The sequence below is a fragment of the Sinocyclocheilus anshuiensis genome, unplaced genomic scaffold, assembly GCF_001515605.1.
Source record: "Sinocyclocheilus anshuiensis isolate Anshui unplaced genomic scaffold, SAMN03320099.WGS_v1.1 scaffold1346, whole genome shotgun sequence".
Lineage (NCBI taxonomy): Eukaryota > Metazoa > Chordata > Actinopteri > Cypriniformes > Cyprinidae > Sinocyclocheilus > Sinocyclocheilus anshuiensis.
In genome coordinates this window covers 2,043,663-2,060,642 of record NW_015555726.1, presented here as the reverse complement: position 1 = coordinate 2,060,642, position 16,980 = coordinate 2,043,663, and the positions used below count along the sequence as shown (strand labels likewise).

Genomic DNA, 16,980 nt, shown 5'->3' with positions numbered 1-16,980 from the left:
ATTATAAATTTGCCCAGTAACGATGACAAATCTCCCTGAGGAATCCGAAATCACCTTTGAATGTAGAAAAGGAATAGATTTATGTAATAGAATTGCTACACCTCTGGATTTCCCAGGAAAAGATGAATGGAACATTTGCCCCACCCATCTCCCCTTCAGCCTGTGTTGGTATCTGTCTCTCAGATGGGTCTCCTGTAAATAGGCTATATGAGCATCCAATTGGGACAGATGATGTAGTATTTTACTACGTTTAATAGGATTATTAAGGCCTTTACAATTAAAACTGATAAAATGTATATCACCCCCATTGGACAGTGGCACAGATCTAGGATGAGGCATGAGGCATTACACAAAACCAAATATTAATCAGGAAAGGAGCAATATATACCAAACTAGGTAACAGCAAGGAACTGTATAATGAGATAAAAAACACATCTGACTGCAAAACAAAACCCAACAGACTAACATATAAATCAACCCCCCCCACCCCCGCTGAAGCATCTCCCCAACTGAGATGCGCGCGCATTTCCCTCTCCTAACAAAAAATCTCGCCTCATATTAGCTGTAAAACAAAAACTCACAGCTAACCCGGCGTACCCCTCTCCTAACAAAAAATCTCACCTCATATTAGCTGCAAAACAACAACTCACAGCTAACCCAGCGTACAAGGAATTGCGACATTGCGATTCAATAATTTGTGCAAAACATCCACTCAAATCAAACAACAGAGATACATCCAGAGTATGGAAATGTGCATCATTGAGGTTTCAAACCAGGCTGCCCCAGTCATCAAACGTTTGGAGGAAAAAGAAAAAGAAAAGCGTACGTCATGACTAATCAAGTCATTTTGCTGAGATATTAGAAAATAGTCAGATCGAGCAGCGTGCTGTTATTCAACGGTGTTCGGAAACACACCTTTCTTAACGTTTTTCCTGACAAAAGTCTAAAGCCAAATTGGGATCATCAAACCTGTGCACGTCACCTCCGGGTAAAGTAATCTGTAAGGTCGCTGGGAAGCGAAGACCAAATTTGACGTTCGGACACGAGTGAAGTTCCTTCTTCACCGGTGCAAAAGCAGCCCGTTTCTTGGCCACTGACGGGGCGAAATCTGGGAAAATAGAGAGCTTCTTTCCATTGTAGAGAAGAGGCGATGACTGCCATGCACGACGCAGAATTTGGTTTCGGACTTGAAAACTGCTGACCTTAATAATGAATGGGCGAGGAGGCTTTCCTGCTCCAGGTTTTTCTCGAAGTGATCGGTGAGCCCGATCAAGTGCCGGCTGGTTGTCGAGACCCAATATCTGCTTAAGAAGTTGCGCTATGAATTCGGAGACACGTGGGCCCTCGGATCCCTCGGGTAAGCCTACCAGACGAATATTATTCCACCTTGATCGTCCCTCCAAGTCTTCGCATTTCTTGGAAAGACTTTCCACCTGAGCAGTCAGCTTGTTAACATTTGTTTGTAGCTCATCCAAATGGTCGCTGTGGCTGTTGGTAGCCCGTTCGAGGCCTGTAACCGTCTCTCCCAATGAACCCATCCGTCTCTCAAAAGGCTCTAGAACTGCCGTTATCTCTCTTTTCACGGTGTCGGACACAGTTGAATTGAAGTTGCTTATAATATCTGACCGCATCTCGTCCATCATTTCTCTTATGCTCGACACCAAATCCTCGTTAGCCCCCGGTATCCGCTCAGGAGATACTCGATGCTTCCCGCGGCCTTTTACGGAGTCAAGTTTAGCTGCTTTGCCAGCCATCACAAATGTCACAAGCAGTTCGTATAACTTCAGCACAAAGCCCAAAGCAATAAAAGAGCACAAATAAAAACGATTATCAAAAAAATAACATTAAATTCGCAAATCCGAGGAGCCGCCGCAAAACACGTCTTACATACTCGCACCTCTGCAGCGCCCCAGCAAGATTCATTTTTAATGAGCCAAAAAGAATGTACGTCACACCTCTGTTTATCAATTTGCACTGGCTACCAATAGCTGCTCGCATAAAATTCAAGGCATTAATGTTTGCCTGCAAAACCACCACTGGCTCTGCACCCCTTTACCTAAATTCATTACTTTAGACTTATGTGCCCTCTAGAAGCTTGCGTTCTGCAAGTGAACGTTGCTTTATTGTGTCATCCCAAAGAGGCACAAAATCACTTTCACAGACTTTTAAATTAAATGTTCCCTTCTGGTGGAATGACCTGCCCAACTCAATCCGAGTCCTTAGCCATCTTCAAGAATCGGCTAAAAACACATCTCTTCCATCTTTTTTGACCCTCTTACTCTAGCACTCTCTATTCTAATTCTATTTAAAAAAAAATATTATGCAATTATCAAAAGCAAAAAGGCCTCTAACATTAGCTTGCGCTATTATTTTTCTATTCTATCTGTTTTTCTTTTTTATTTATTATATAATAATAAAGAAAAAAAACATTGAACCTTGAAAAAGAAACCTTGCTTTGTGTACTGAATTAGGCTAACTGAGATTTGTTAACTTCCATTGTCCTCATTTGTATGTCGCTTTGGATAAAAGTGTCTGCTAAATGACTAAATGTAAATGTCAGTTAATATATTTATATTCTTTTCTCTTTCAGAGTTCTGTCTCAGAGGCCAATATGAACTGGTAGTTAATGAAAAATACATACAAACACGTAACTTCTCTAAAATCTGAAAGAGGGTTTACATCAAAATGTACAATGAAGGTAGACAATATACAGCTGTATAATCAAACGTATATGTATACAGTGAATGGCCTACATTATACCCTAATTACATAAATACTTTACCGTCAATGTCTGACACATTGTTTCAACAGAAGGAAAAATGTTAGCCTATTCATCTGTAGTACCTCAATGTGTTCATAGACGGCGCTCGATACAAATTTAAATGCTTTCTGAACAGCATCAGCTCTTGGCAACTCACACACAAACATGCACGACACACAAGCACAGAGAGAGAGAGAGAGAGAGAGAGAGAGAGAGAGAGAGAGATTTACTCAGTCTGCAGTCACGCTCATTTCTCCGGAGCTCTGTCTGAGGATGCTGGCTGCTGTCTCTCCTCCTCCATCTCCATGAGGATGCTGGAGCACGCAGAGGCGGACGGAGGCGAGCGCATCGGGCCGCTTGAAACCACCCATATCTCACCGGCTAACCATTACCGTCACTTTTCCAAATTTACAAGAACTATGGGAGTTGATGCTGAATAATCTGGGCGGACTTGTTCTGTATGCCGCCCTTCCTTCTACTCGTCAGCTGCATCAGCTGTTGCTTTGGGAAAAGTCGAGACGACTCCCACTCTAAGGGCATCGGATACGGGCATCACTCCACGATGCGTCCTCTGTCTCCCTGACTCCTCCTAACACAGCGGATGCTGCCTGCCTCATTAATATTTTATCAGCACCTGGTATCACAGCAGCAGCTCGCCTCTTCTGATGGAGAAAGCGCAATCTCTACAAGCACAGCCTGGATCCAAGGCGCCAGAAAGTCCAGCAGAAGACATCTCCAACCTTACGGATGAAGAGCTCCTCCAATGGAGCAAAGAGGAGCTGGTGCAGCGGCTCCGAAAATCTGAAGCCGATAAAATGAGCGCCATTCTGGATCACAGTAATCTGATTCGGGAGGTGAACCGCAGCCTCCTGCTGCATCTGAATGAGATCCGGGGGCTGAAGGTGAGCAGATGGGATCATGGGTGTCTGGAGCACACCTGCGCTCTCTGAGGATGCGCCAGAAGCACTTAGGTGCACATCATTCTTCCTGTATGGGAATAACGCCTTGAATAATGTCTTGCTGTATATATGCTTATCTTCTGATTAAAACGAAAAGCTTATGAAAGAAAAAAACTTTACAAAACGCACTTATATAAGCAATTCTTAGATTTGTTGTTCATACCAGTCAGGAATCATATTTTTGATATTTGAACTGTAATGTTAAACACCTGTTGTGTTTGAATATGAGCATTTTCCAATTTTTAACCATGAATGTTGCATATAAATAAAACAATTATGTAAAAATGCACAATGTACCCTTTATAGGAACAGATTGTAAAAAAATACATAAATATTTTAATTTTGTTTCCAGATTAAAAAAAAATCCATATGACACTTGCACTATATAAGTCTTTTGAAGCAATGCAATAGCTTGGTTGACATTCACTGCAAATATATTGAAGCTCTTTAATCTCAGTCGTCATATGTTATGCGAAGTTTGGTATCATTGATGCCATATGCAATTGGTTTTCACGTATGTCAGTGATTAGTTGAATCAGTTAATTGAATGACAGATAGATGTTTGACACCTATAAGAAGATCATACCTTTAGACGGTTCTATCTTAGATGAATGACAGAAATACATGAGAGCTCGGCTTGATCAACCCATTTCAAAACTTTAAACTCTAGTCTCATAATGAATTATGAAATCAAAGAAATGTCATATAGTTTGTGTGGCCTCAGAATGTCCATGTCTTTTATTCTTTGTCCTTGAATAGCAACATTTAAAATGCTAAACACAATTTTTTTGTCTGTTCTCTATCGTGATGAAGGAGGTAAACCAGAAGCTGCAGGACGACAATCGGGAACTGCGAGACCTGTGCTGTTTCCTGGATGATGACCGGCAAAAGGGTAAGCGAGTGTCACGTGAATGGCAGCGTCTGGGTCGCTTCAGTGCCAGCGTTATGCGTAAGGAGGTGGCACTGTACCTTCAGAAGCTAACAGAACTGGAGCACAAGCAGGAGGAGGTCATTCGGGAGAACCTGGAGCTTAGGGAACTTTGTCTGCTGATAGATGAGGAGAAAGGAGGCAGCGGAGGGGATGGAGGCCAAGGTGGGACGGGGTCCATTGGATGTCGCAATTCCATTGACAGCCAGAGTGGGCTTCTGGTACCTGGCTTGATGCGGGACGTGGGGGACGGAAGCAGCACTTCTAGCACAGGAAGTGCCGACAGCTCTGAACATCCACACCACAAGCAGCCACAGCCGCCGTCTAGTGGAGGAACTGGGAATAAAAGCCCGGAGATCCAGAAGTCTCGTCCTGGGAAAAGAGGGGAAGGAGATCGGGGTGAGATCTCCAGCCCTGACCCTCCTGTCCGGCACAGAAGCACCAGCCTGGAGTATCCCTTCGTACTGCCCCAGCCCTGCCGACCACGCTGTGGTTCCATATCTGTGCCTGACCATCGATTGATTAGAGGGCTGAGTCCAGAAAAGTACGGTCGATCCCTGGGCCACCGGAGTCCAGAGACTCATCCAAAGCACCATCTGGCTCCAGGACAGCCCATGAGTCCTGAGCTCTACATCCAGAGGCACAGGGGCAGCTTAGGCAGTGGGCCTGGGAGTCCAGAAGCTAGACACGTGCTGCTAGGAACGTTAGAGCTCCACCATGACAAAAGCAAGCTGGGAGGAAGTAGTCCTGAGATGTTGAGGCACCAGTACAGCATGAGCCCTGAACATGGGAAGTTTAGCAGCCCTGGTAGAGAGACGTCACTGCGGAGACTGGCAGGAGACGAGCTGTCGCCACACCATCGGAGTCTTTACAATGGCATGAATGGTGGGTCTGACTTGCAAAATGACACATATATGAAAACACTGAAGGTATGATTTTATGCCTGAGAAATATTTATCCTTGCTGTATTTTTATCCCACTGTCACCAGTTTAGTATTAGCTAATAAGTCAAATATATGATCTGATAAATGGTAAAATGAGAAACAGAACATTAAGGGGTCTGATCAAAAACTGTGCACATTCTTATGCACGTTCTTATGTCCTACTTCCCACTTCTGAAGTTGTAATTACGAGTTTGTCACATTCAAATGCTTTGTTGTCAGAAAAAATAGGAATCATGGAGGATGGCAAGTTCATTCTTGCCTATTTCTTGGAGAAATCTTATTAAAGCCAAATTACATACAAGATGTTTAGTCAGTATCCAACAGACTTTGAATAAAATATTGCATCCTATTTGTTGGCAACAATATAAACACTATCTAGATCAGGGGTGTCCAATCCTGTTCCTGGCACTGTCTTGTGTTCACCTCCAAAACAGGCAAAAACAGCTAATCAAAATTTCTAGACACATCCGGGAGAGTGTGTTTGGACAGGTTGGATCTAAACCCTGCAGTACATCCGACCTCTAGATGCACGGTTGGACAGCCCCTGATCTTGCAATCGATGGTCCAATAAATGCTACTTTCACTGTGTAAAATACATACAACATGCATCAAATGGTTATTTATATACATAAATATGCATGACTGTAATGGCAAGAGAAAGGTTGGTTCTCTCCTCCGCCATGGAGTTTATGGCCCGCTAACTTGAAACTTGGATATCAAAATCTATGAGTTTCCCAGTTGTGCATTTAGGTCCAATTTCTGACTAGGTAACTCGTATTTGCAATAACTCAGATAGCACATGAAGGCAGCGTAAGACACGTGAAATCAACCAAACCCTTTTTTTGTCACATGTTGCTGTTGTCAAGGTCTTTGCAGTTTCCTTCAGACTAGCCTGCCACCCACAGTCAGATTGCCATGGACTCTGCTGAAGTTACTCACGATTGGGTCATCCACCTTGAAACAGTTAATAATTCCTCCAGAGAAACCAGACCTATGCTTGGTATCACTGAGAATCAAAACTAAGCAACTGGACACTGTGTTAGACTTTCCCTTTCAGACATTGTCCTATTTTGCCTGATTTATGACATGCAAATTTCTGTGCAAAGTTACAAAGACATATAGCCCCATAGTACAAAAATTTATGGTAGGGTACTCAAAGGCCTTTAGAGAATACCATGGAATTACCATGGTTTATGTCCTAAAAACCATAGGATTAGCATTAGCAAAAAGCATCACAAAGATCATGCTAATGCAATGGTACTTTTTTGTAACTGAGACAAACACCTCAGCTTACACAGAAATAATATATATAGGCTAAAGGTACAATTCTAAAAAAGCTGAATGATAAATCAAACACTGCATTTAAAGTCGCATACTGTCTGAGTAGGTACTACATTTGGTGAAGAATGTTCTTTGCATCTGTTAAAAAAGTATGTTCTATATGTGTGCAGTATGCTATATCTGCCATATTGGCTATGTCATGTGACCTAACGCATCAGTTACATCACTTCACTGCCATTCACAGCTCCTCTCCCATGGCCTCATGGGATAGTAAAATGTCCATTAAATCTCACATTTTTATTTTTATTTTTGCACACTATATAGTAGGGAAGTATATTGGCATATTCAAACACAACTCAAGTTTTGTCTTTTTGCTGCTTTACATAAGTTCTTTACAAAATTGTTAGCTCATGAGATAAAAGATGTGCTGACTGTACAAAATCCCATGCTTTTAAATGAACACACATGAACACGCATTACTTTGTTTATGAGAAATGCTGCAAATCAAAGGAACTAGGCAGCTATGTGCATATCCTTCAGCTGCAGATAACGATTTCTACAGGAGAACATGCTGAGTAGCCTATAGTTCACACCGCCCATAAAACACTCACCTCAAGGTGAAAGATGTGACTCACTTTGCATTCATTAGCTTCAGGAAATGCCCCCTTAAGATGAAATAAGAACCAAGAAAGATCAGATTGATGTCCTCATTTTAAATAACTCAAAATACAGAAGAACTTCTTTAGCGGACTCTTGGCGGTTGAATTAGCCTCCCTCATCTTTTCAGATAAGATTTATTTGTTACGTTTAAGGTGGCACCTTCTTGAAATAACATTCTCTCACTTGACACGGTCGAAATGAAATAAATAATAGCTGTTGAAAGATATTAGCTTTACAAATGGCAAAGAACCTCAAGAATGGCTTTCAGCTAAGCACTAACAATAAAAGGTAATTGCTAACAAGATGACTGTTGTTGTTGGATGCTGTGGTTTCAGCATTGTCCTACGTGTCTGTAATACTGCTGTAGACATTTGTCACTGTCACAGCCTGTTCTGGTGTTGGTCCCAAAGGGAAAACTGCACATCCACTAACCCTGTACACTTCCAGATCATCCATATCTTCCCCTGAACGACCCAAATGCTGATCTGAAATGCTTTGCAGTGTTGAGGAACTAATAGAGTGTGTGTAAAGTATTAGGTTTTAAAGGGGTGTACAATCCAAAAATTTAAATCTATAAACATTTTCTCACCCTCATTTCGTTTTAAATCTTCTGTAGAACACAAAAGAAGATACATGTGTTTTTTTGTCCATACTCTAAAAGTCAAAGGGGTCCAATGTACACTTGTAAAAAATGACAGTGAATTTAATGGTAAAAGACTGTAAAAATGACATGAGGGTGAATAACAGACTTTTCATTTTTGAATGAACCATCCCTTTAAAATTAACCAGTTTACTTTAGCATTTGTGTTTATTGCCTAGATAACAAGGATATTGTTCTTACATCTGTATTTGTTGATGTGCCTGTCAGTGACCATTTTTATAGAGAATCAGCATTGTCAGCATTTACTGTTGCAGTCACAGTGCCCAGACAGCCAATATTATTTATTTATTTTGTTCACTCAGCTGTAGTGAATTTAAACAGAATTTTGAAGTTATATCACAGTTTAACCAGGATTATATCACAATTCGTGACATAAGAGCTTTAGTTGTCTATTTGCAGACCGGCATGATGGAAGTCATTATCGCATTGACATCGCATTGTGTAGCTATGAAAAAAATCCATTCAAATGGAGTGTGTTGCAGTGTGTGCAGTCGCTACAAATCATAAACGCAGTATTTGTTGTGGGAATTAAACTTGTGCGTAGATGTATAATCTGGATAATCCTGTAAGAGGTTTTCAGAGAATTATTATTTTTCTGCATTCTTAGCATGTGGCTCTTATTCAGAAAGCCAAATCACATGATTATAAACATCACGGTGACTTCAGCCAACAAAGTTCAGATAAATGAGCATCTAAATAACAGCGTCACAAGACAATCCCTCTGCATTTTTCGCCGAAATCCTGCATGAAAACAAGCACCTCTTGACCTCCTCTAAACTAATCTTTATGCCATCATGCTGCTAGCTTTTTTTTCTGGTTAAGGTGCAGGGCGGCTTTATTTGGACTTTGCATGGGAATCACGTTGTACAGTAGCTAATGCTGTCAGCTCATGCCGGAAATTTGGCTGCTGGTTTTAGATTTCACATGAAAGCTGTTTTCATGCAGGCAGTACAGTATATGTGGCTACACTGAGCTGACAACATCTGTCAATATCCAGCTTTATGCTGAAGAAAACGTGTCTTGAAAAGTCTGAACATTAAAAATGAGGGCATTGTTTTATAGGTAGAGAAAAATGGGTGCTCTATTCTTTGTTTCTCTTGGCTCAGATTTGTATTATTTTCTTTTTTTGCTGACCCCGCACTATGAGCAGATGGGAAGACCAGAGTGTTTTTTTACAGAGCAAGGTTAAAGGAGCAGTTCACCCAAAAATGAAAGTTCTGTCATCATTTACTCACCAACATGTCATGCTAAACCCGTATCTCCTGTTTCTTCTGTGGAACATAAAAGACATTTTTAATAATACAGTCAATCTTTTCCATCAAACTGCAATGAGCTTTCAAACTTCTAATGGACACTAAGCATCATAAAAGTAGTCCATGTGACTCTGAAGCCATACAATAGCATTGTGTGATTGGGAAGTAAATTTGAATTGATATTATTCACTGATTAATAGTAAGTCAGTGAGCTCATGAACCAAATCAGTATCATGAACTGATTCTGATTTGTCTTTGAAGCTGGCATCACTACTTCTCTTATAAACTCAGTGAAATGATCATGTTTTTTAGCCTGTTAAATTACATGTTCAGCATGCTCATCTAAGCTTTTTGCTTCAAAACTCTTGAAACTCTTATGCATGTGAGATTTCTTTCTCAGCTACTTTCACTTCAGTTTAAACCATGGAAAATCTGAGACCTTCCTAATGCCACATAAGAGCGAGGCTTTTAAAGAAGAGACAAAGGTGCCATTACACAACTCCTGGAAAAAAAGCCATTTCCTGACAATACAGAAGTAAGACCTCTTCAGACTCAAACTCTCCAGTCCCCAGGGAAGCCTGTGGTTTAGGCAGACCTGTATCTCAATTGCCGTGTGTGTGTGTGTGTGGGTGTGTGTTAGTGTGAGCGTGAACGCTGTGTTGTGTGTGCTTCTCTGTGACCTTGGGAAATACCCCCCTCTGACTCCAGCTCTAAATTTAGCCCTGAAGCGGACGGTTTTCTCAATGTTTATCTCCACACATACAGTAGACCAAAGACCTTTCCCCCACTTCCTCTAACACAGTCTTACAGGTGTCCTGCTGAATAATCAGGTAAAAACTCAAGCCCTTGCTCAATTTTATTTTATTTTATTTTATTTTATTTTAGTTTACACCCTTTAAAGGTGCCATAGAATGCATTGATACAATATTTTAAATTGTTCTCTGATATCTACATAGAAGGTATGTGGCTTAGGTAAGGGCAAAAAATCTCCAGAAACGGTTTTACATGTCCATTTACAACCCTAGGATTTGTCCCTAGAATGAAATGGCCTGTTATTTACCTTAATAATGATGAGCTCTGCTCTGATTGGCTGTTTCACAGTGCGGCTCATTTCAGTAGCTCACACAGCAGGAAGGAAACACAGGGAAAACAGTTATATCATTGGGTAATTATACTGTATATAAAATGCGGGCATTAGGGAGCTGCTATTAATATGCAGGGCACTGAAACTGCTTTCGAATGCACGATTGCGTTTTACTTTCACTTTCGAGATTTGCAATCTGAACGTTATCGGTGTAAACTACAGCGGCAGTACTTAACATACATTTTACAAGATCAGATGCTTGTCAGTGGTGATCAGGATCTGTAAATCATTCGCCATCATCATTCGTCATCTCTCCTTACCTGTTTATGTGGTAAGTGAAATCTTATGTACTTACCTGCAGAACTTCTGATAATTCGGCTGTGCAGGTTCGGCTGGCGGCTGGCATAGAACATGGGCGGGTATATGCAAATGTTGGGGGCGCAACTATTAGTGATACCGACTGTAACGTCACAGTCGGTGTTATGTTCTGATTCGCCTATTTTTCAGTGGTCTTTTGCATGCACGAGATTTACATAAGAAGGAGGAAACAATGGTGTTGGAGGCTCACGGTATGCCATTTCCATGTACAGAACTTTTATTATTCAACTATGCCAAGGTAAATACAGTTTTCCATTCTATGGCACCTTTAACAAATTATTGTATAGTGAAGGTTACATTTTAGGTTTTTGTTTTTTATCTAATTTTATTTTATTTTAGTAAAGTTTACACCCTTTAATGAATTATTGTATAATGAAGGTTGCATTTTATTTTTTTAAATCTAATTTTATTTATGTTAGATAAACTGACACCCTTTAACAAATTATTGTATAGCGGAAGTTATATTTTAGTTTTTTATTTTATTTTATTATTTTATTTTTTTATATTTTATTTTTAGCGAAGTTTACAAAATGATTGTATAGTGAAGGTTACATTTTAGTTTTTTGTTATTTTATTTTGTTAAAATTTTAGGAAAGTTTAAACTCTTTAATAAACTATTGTATAATTACATAAAGGTTACATAATTTTAGTGTTTACATTTTATTTTATTCATTTTTTAGTTAAGTTTAGAATAGTTTACATTTTATTTTTATTTTATTTATTTTATTTTAGTAGGTTAAAATTAATTTAATTTTATGTACAGTTTATACTCTAACAAATTGTTATTAAAGGTTGCATTTTATTTTATTTTCATTTCAGTTGACCCCATTGACTTCAGTTATAAAAATATAAAAATAATTAGGCAATAACAAATCAACTTTGTACAATATAATTTACAAATATAAGTGGCAAAAATATGAAAATAATATTTTAAATAAAAAGGGGAAAAGACTAAAAAAGGAACTGACTCGCATGTGAAATGTATTGAATGATATATGTGGCCTCCTTGTCTTCTTTAGCAGTGTTTAACTGATGCACAAAAATGCTATAGAGAGTAATAGGCTTACATTTCAGCAGTGGTCCGGTTTAAGCAGATGAAGTGAACAAAAACAGGATCTGTCAAGTGAGAAAACGTCCTATAATTCTCCTGTGCACCATATTTGAGTATTTTTATTTCCCTGGGAAAGAATATTACAGTGAGCTCTTAGTCACGGGCCCCTAGTGAATCATCACGACAGGCTCAGATAATTTTTGCTGGGTCATGTGTGAGGATCGTGCGTCTCACAAACAAACAAAAAAAACTCTACTTTGCATCTCTATCACCACATGTGTTTTTGCACTACTAGCATTACTAAATGTAACTGCAAAAACAACTGTTTTCTGACAGGTTTCCCAAACACGCCACCTACAATATTGCAGTGAGAACGTGAAATATTTAGATCATGTTTCCATGTATTTCAGCAGTAGCACACAGCAAAATCCAGTTCTTTTTGTGTTAAATTTGAAAATAATACGTTATGCGTTTGATTAAGACAACAAAATCTGCACTATAGTGGAGCCAGCAGCAGGCTGAACTGAACGTGACTCTGTCTGAAGGGATATGGTTTAAAACAGTCATGAGATGCATGAATGTACAGTGAGCTTCATTAGGCAATAACCTTCAGTTTGCATACCTTGTCAGGAGCATTGTGGGTATTTTTGGATGATACAGAATGACATTAGTGTGTTTAAATGTTCTGTAAGCAATTTCAGCTGTTTTAACGTAAGCAAACCTGAACAGACAAAATAATTAACATTCAGAGAGAATTTCCAATTGCCTATTTTTTTGCATGGGTGCTGAATAGTTTTTTTTTGTGTGCTGTTTACAGAGTCTAAGGCCTTGTTCAGACTGGCAGAAAAAATATCAGAAATTAGATTTTGGTTAACCTCAGTCCAATTTCACAGATTTATTTTTTTCCTGCACAGTTGTTATATTGCAACAAGAAATTAAAGCGTACGGCACACACTTTGTCATTTTTTATGCATTTTTGTTACATCTATTGCTAAAGTCTCAAAATGGTGCAAAAGTGACTGAAAAAAATCAGATCTGGCTGCATATAACTTATATTTCCTCTGCAGTGTGAACAGAGCCCAAGGCTAACATATGGAGCAAGGCTAAGCTGTATTTTTATAAGTACATGCAGAATCTCCAACTATGATCATTAGGAGTGCAGATGTGTGAAAATGATGAACTACAATATCTGTGTTTTTATAGGCAAGTATTTATGAAAGTACTTGGAATTATGACTTTGAATAATGAAATTACACTACAAATATGATGCAGGCAGATGTCCTTGTGTGACAGCAGTGACCAAAACAATAATTTGTTAAAAAAAAGTGTGTAGTTAATGTGAAAATGTACCTTATGATGTCTGCATCTATTTATAACTGTTTTATTTTAATGAATTCTAAACAATTGTGAGGAGAGCAAGTAGCTGCTCTTCTCAGCGAAAAGTGAATTTTGTGATCCCCCTCCCGCTGTCAGAGCTTAAGCGTTCCCATGAGCTCTAAAAATATAGGACATTCTCCCATAATCCCTGTTTTACGATGATGGAAATCTGTAAGTCTGTCTGCATTTGTGGTAGTGTTGTGTTTGTGTGTGTCTGTTATAGAGATGGGAGAATGTGAAAGAGATATTCATCTTGACTAAAGTTTTGAACTTGTACAAATATGAAATCACACATCTTGACCTCCGCGCTGCCTCTCTCAAGACTCTGACAGATCTGAGTCGCCCCACATGGTATAAATATCTGACCATGAGCTCTCAGGGCAAATTGAACGTTATAAGCTACCAGCCAAGAAGTGCAGTGACATTATAAAAGCCCACACAATGCAGTTTCAATATTCAAGCTCAAGAGGTAAACGCATGCTTAGGGTATTAATATAATGTAAAGCCTAGTATAATGATTGTTAATAATGTGCTTCAGTAGAGGGAAATCTCAATCTTGATTTTGTGATACTGGGAATCCTTTTGATTTGTTTCATCACCAAATATTGATTGGATCCTTATCCTTCATCAGAGTCCTAAACCTCTTTGTCGTTCTTATTATCTGCTGTTTGATCAAAGCACAGTGCCTATCTCTCTCCAGGACATCAGTTTTGGTTTGCGTTCCCGGTTGTTCCTGTGCTTTATCTGCTTTCACGTTGTGAATGTTGGCGGATAAACCGGCCAGGATGTCTGCTAAAGCCTCCGAAAGTGTTTCTTAGAAGTCCACAGACTGGCATGAATCTTTAATGGCTGACTGCGTGAACATGCCTGAAGCAAATATGATAACGAGATGAAAAAAACAGAAGCGGTGAATGAAACATAGAGCACTATTGATGCCGGCTTAATGGAGGCGAGCTCAGTCAGAATGGATGTGCCATCACTCTATCTGAATGAATATCGAATGACTTTGAATGGTTAGAGTGCAGGAAAAGCTGGCTAACCTCCGATTAGCTTGCCAATGAAAGGTTCGCTTGTATACTGCTTGTTGTGTCAGAGCAGTCTGTGACACTGTGAATAGTATCTTACCATATGTTTTACTCTGGTAGATTACACCCTTCGCAGCATGAGGTTTCTCAGCCCAAAGGACTGTCACTATGTCTGCTTGCATGTGTGTGTGTTTGATGGGGTGGCATATGGGAAAAGCAGACAAGTTCACAGTTGGTTTAGTCTGGGCAGACATGCAGGAGAAAATGTTGTTGCCAAGCTCAGTAAAGCAGGTAAACAAGAGGGTTTTCCTGTGGTCTCCAGTGTGCAACTAAACCTTAAAAAGAGAAAATAACTGCTCAGGTGCTGTGAGAGCAACAAATTATGTCGGAAGCCTCTTATTTCCTACAGACCGCACCCTCAATGTCAATGTGCACAAACCACATCGAAATTTACCAACATCTCTGTTGGAAAAGACAAAATCCAAATGCTTTACATCCCGTGTCTACTGTTGAGGACTGTATTATGACAATGAGCAGCTATAATTCATCTCAAGGACAACAGCGATCCCCCACTATTTCAGTGGCCTTCGTTCCAGAAGTATTTTTTACCCGTCATTTTCTTAATACACTTTTACAAACATTGGCATCTATGGTTCCATGAAGAATCTTAAACATCCATGGAACCTTTCCATTGAGCAAAGCAGTCTTTATAATGGAAAGAAGGTTCTTCAGATTATTAAAAAGTTCTTCACACTAGGGAAAAAATGGTTTTATTAAGAACTGTTCACTGAAACTTTCTTTGGGGACCCAAAATGGTTCTTTAATGGCACTGCTGAAAAAAACAAAAAATTGGAACCTATATTTTTTTAAGAGGGTAGGGATTTTCTTTTTAAATAAAAAGTTATGAAAAAACCCCAACCAACTCCAAGACAAATCATGATATTACAACCTCTGATTGATAGCAAAAAAGTAGGCTTATGAAAACTGAATATGTATAGAAGTCTTTGATGAGCGAATTATGTAACTGCTCCAAAAATGCAGGTACGATGTAAAACTGTTCAACTGATATATATATATATATATATTTCATGTTAACAGCGTGGCTACAGAATCATATATCATTGCTTAACAATCTCTGAGCTTTTAGCTGATTTACATAATATCATTAAAAATGTATTTCTCGATGGAGAAAATTAATGGGCTTTGTTCGTCCAGATCTGACTGCTGTGCACAAAATCTTCACAAAAATCTTTTTTATCTTCACAGCTTTGATATCAGCAGGATGTTGCAGCAACAACTGCAGGAATGTGAAGCTCTGGGACAGGTGAGTTCTGCCCTACATAGACAGCATTTGTAGGCATCACTGGTCTGCTCCTGATGTGAAGGCTATTCCAAAACAGTAGGCAGCTAAATTATGCTGCTTTATAAGAAACCTTATTTTGACCAACATCTAAGGCAGCATTGTATACTTTGCTGATGCATCGCAACAATACATTAAGTGCAGATTTTCAATAAATCTGGCAAAATGACAATTGTAAATAGAATGCATTCAAATTATCAATGAAAACAATAGAAAGAAGTGCTAAGTGATTAAACTAGCCTACCAAAAATCTGTGCATTGTATGTATTTTTTGTGCTGCTTAGAGTATTGAATTTAGTTTAGCAGCAGACTAAAGTCAAAACTATTAGAATTAACTGTGATGATACTATCACAATTTATTTGAGCCAATGTTATTGTTATCTAAAACTAAAATTCTATTGTTGTTAATTGAAATAAATCTGAAACAAAATAAAATATCAGATGAAAAATGTAAATATTTGCATCAAAAGTGTAATTTGAAGTATACTGTAAAATCTAATTAGTTGGGCTTACTTAAAAAAAGCATGTTTTACGGAATTTTTTTTACAGTGTATTTAAGGATTATATAAACCCAAATAAAAGCATCTCATGGTATTTATGAAAAATGAAATTTGATAAAGTTCTTTAATAAACACACAATAAATGCACTAATGCTTTAATTAGAAGATAGATCACTTTCTAAACGCACCCTATTTATTACTTTTCTTCCTTTGAAATCAAATAACTTTGACTTCATAATGCATTACTACATTAACAGGAAAGAAATTATAGTAACATAAACCAAGTTCAAAGTGCCCAACCAAAGGGAACGCTAATCACTATAATGGTGAATTAAAAAAAAAAACATTTTAGGAAAATCAACATCAATTGAATATGAAGTCAGCTTATGTGATGTTCTCTCAAATATTTCAGTTGTATTGAAAATTCAACATTCATGATGACTGATGACGAGTGAATGCAACTAGTGAAAGATAACTGCAGACATTGAGGAAATGGGTGAAAAGTCTATTAAGACTCGTTTTCTTTTCTTCTGTTTTTATGTTGCACATTAGCAACATATTAGTGCACTGCTGCCTCTCACTGGTTTATTACTGTCATTGGTTCCTTTGTGGCTACTTGAATATTTTAAGTAAGTGTCACTCAAAACAGTAAGTAAATTGTTTTATTTGCCTTGAAAGTAGCTGTAACTTAATAAAACCTAGTAAGTATAACAACTAAGTAAAGATAACTAACTAAATCTAAGTAAGGTAAACTATTG

At 38.6% G+C, this 16,980-nt stretch overlaps 1 protein-coding gene across 2 annotated transcripts in view; it reads left to right on the top strand.

Annotated features, from left to right (window-relative positions):
- Positions 1–3,021: 3,021 nt before the first annotated feature.
- Positions 3,022–16,980, top strand: part of LOC107672684 (coiled-coil domain-containing protein 85A-like) — a 31,554-nt gene continuing 17,595 nt past the window's right edge. For both annotated transcript variants that reach the window (XM_016465991.1, XM_016465989.1), the window contains exons 1-3: positions 3,022–3,663; positions 4,534–5,533; positions 15,629–15,686. In XM_016465991.1, the coding sequence (XP_016321477.1) occupies positions 3,427–3,663; positions 4,534–5,533; positions 15,629–15,686 (1,295 nt within the window). In that variant the 5' untranslated portion in view covers positions 3,022–3,426. The remainder of the gene's footprint in view (positions 3,664–4,533; positions 5,534–15,628; positions 15,687–16,980) is intronic.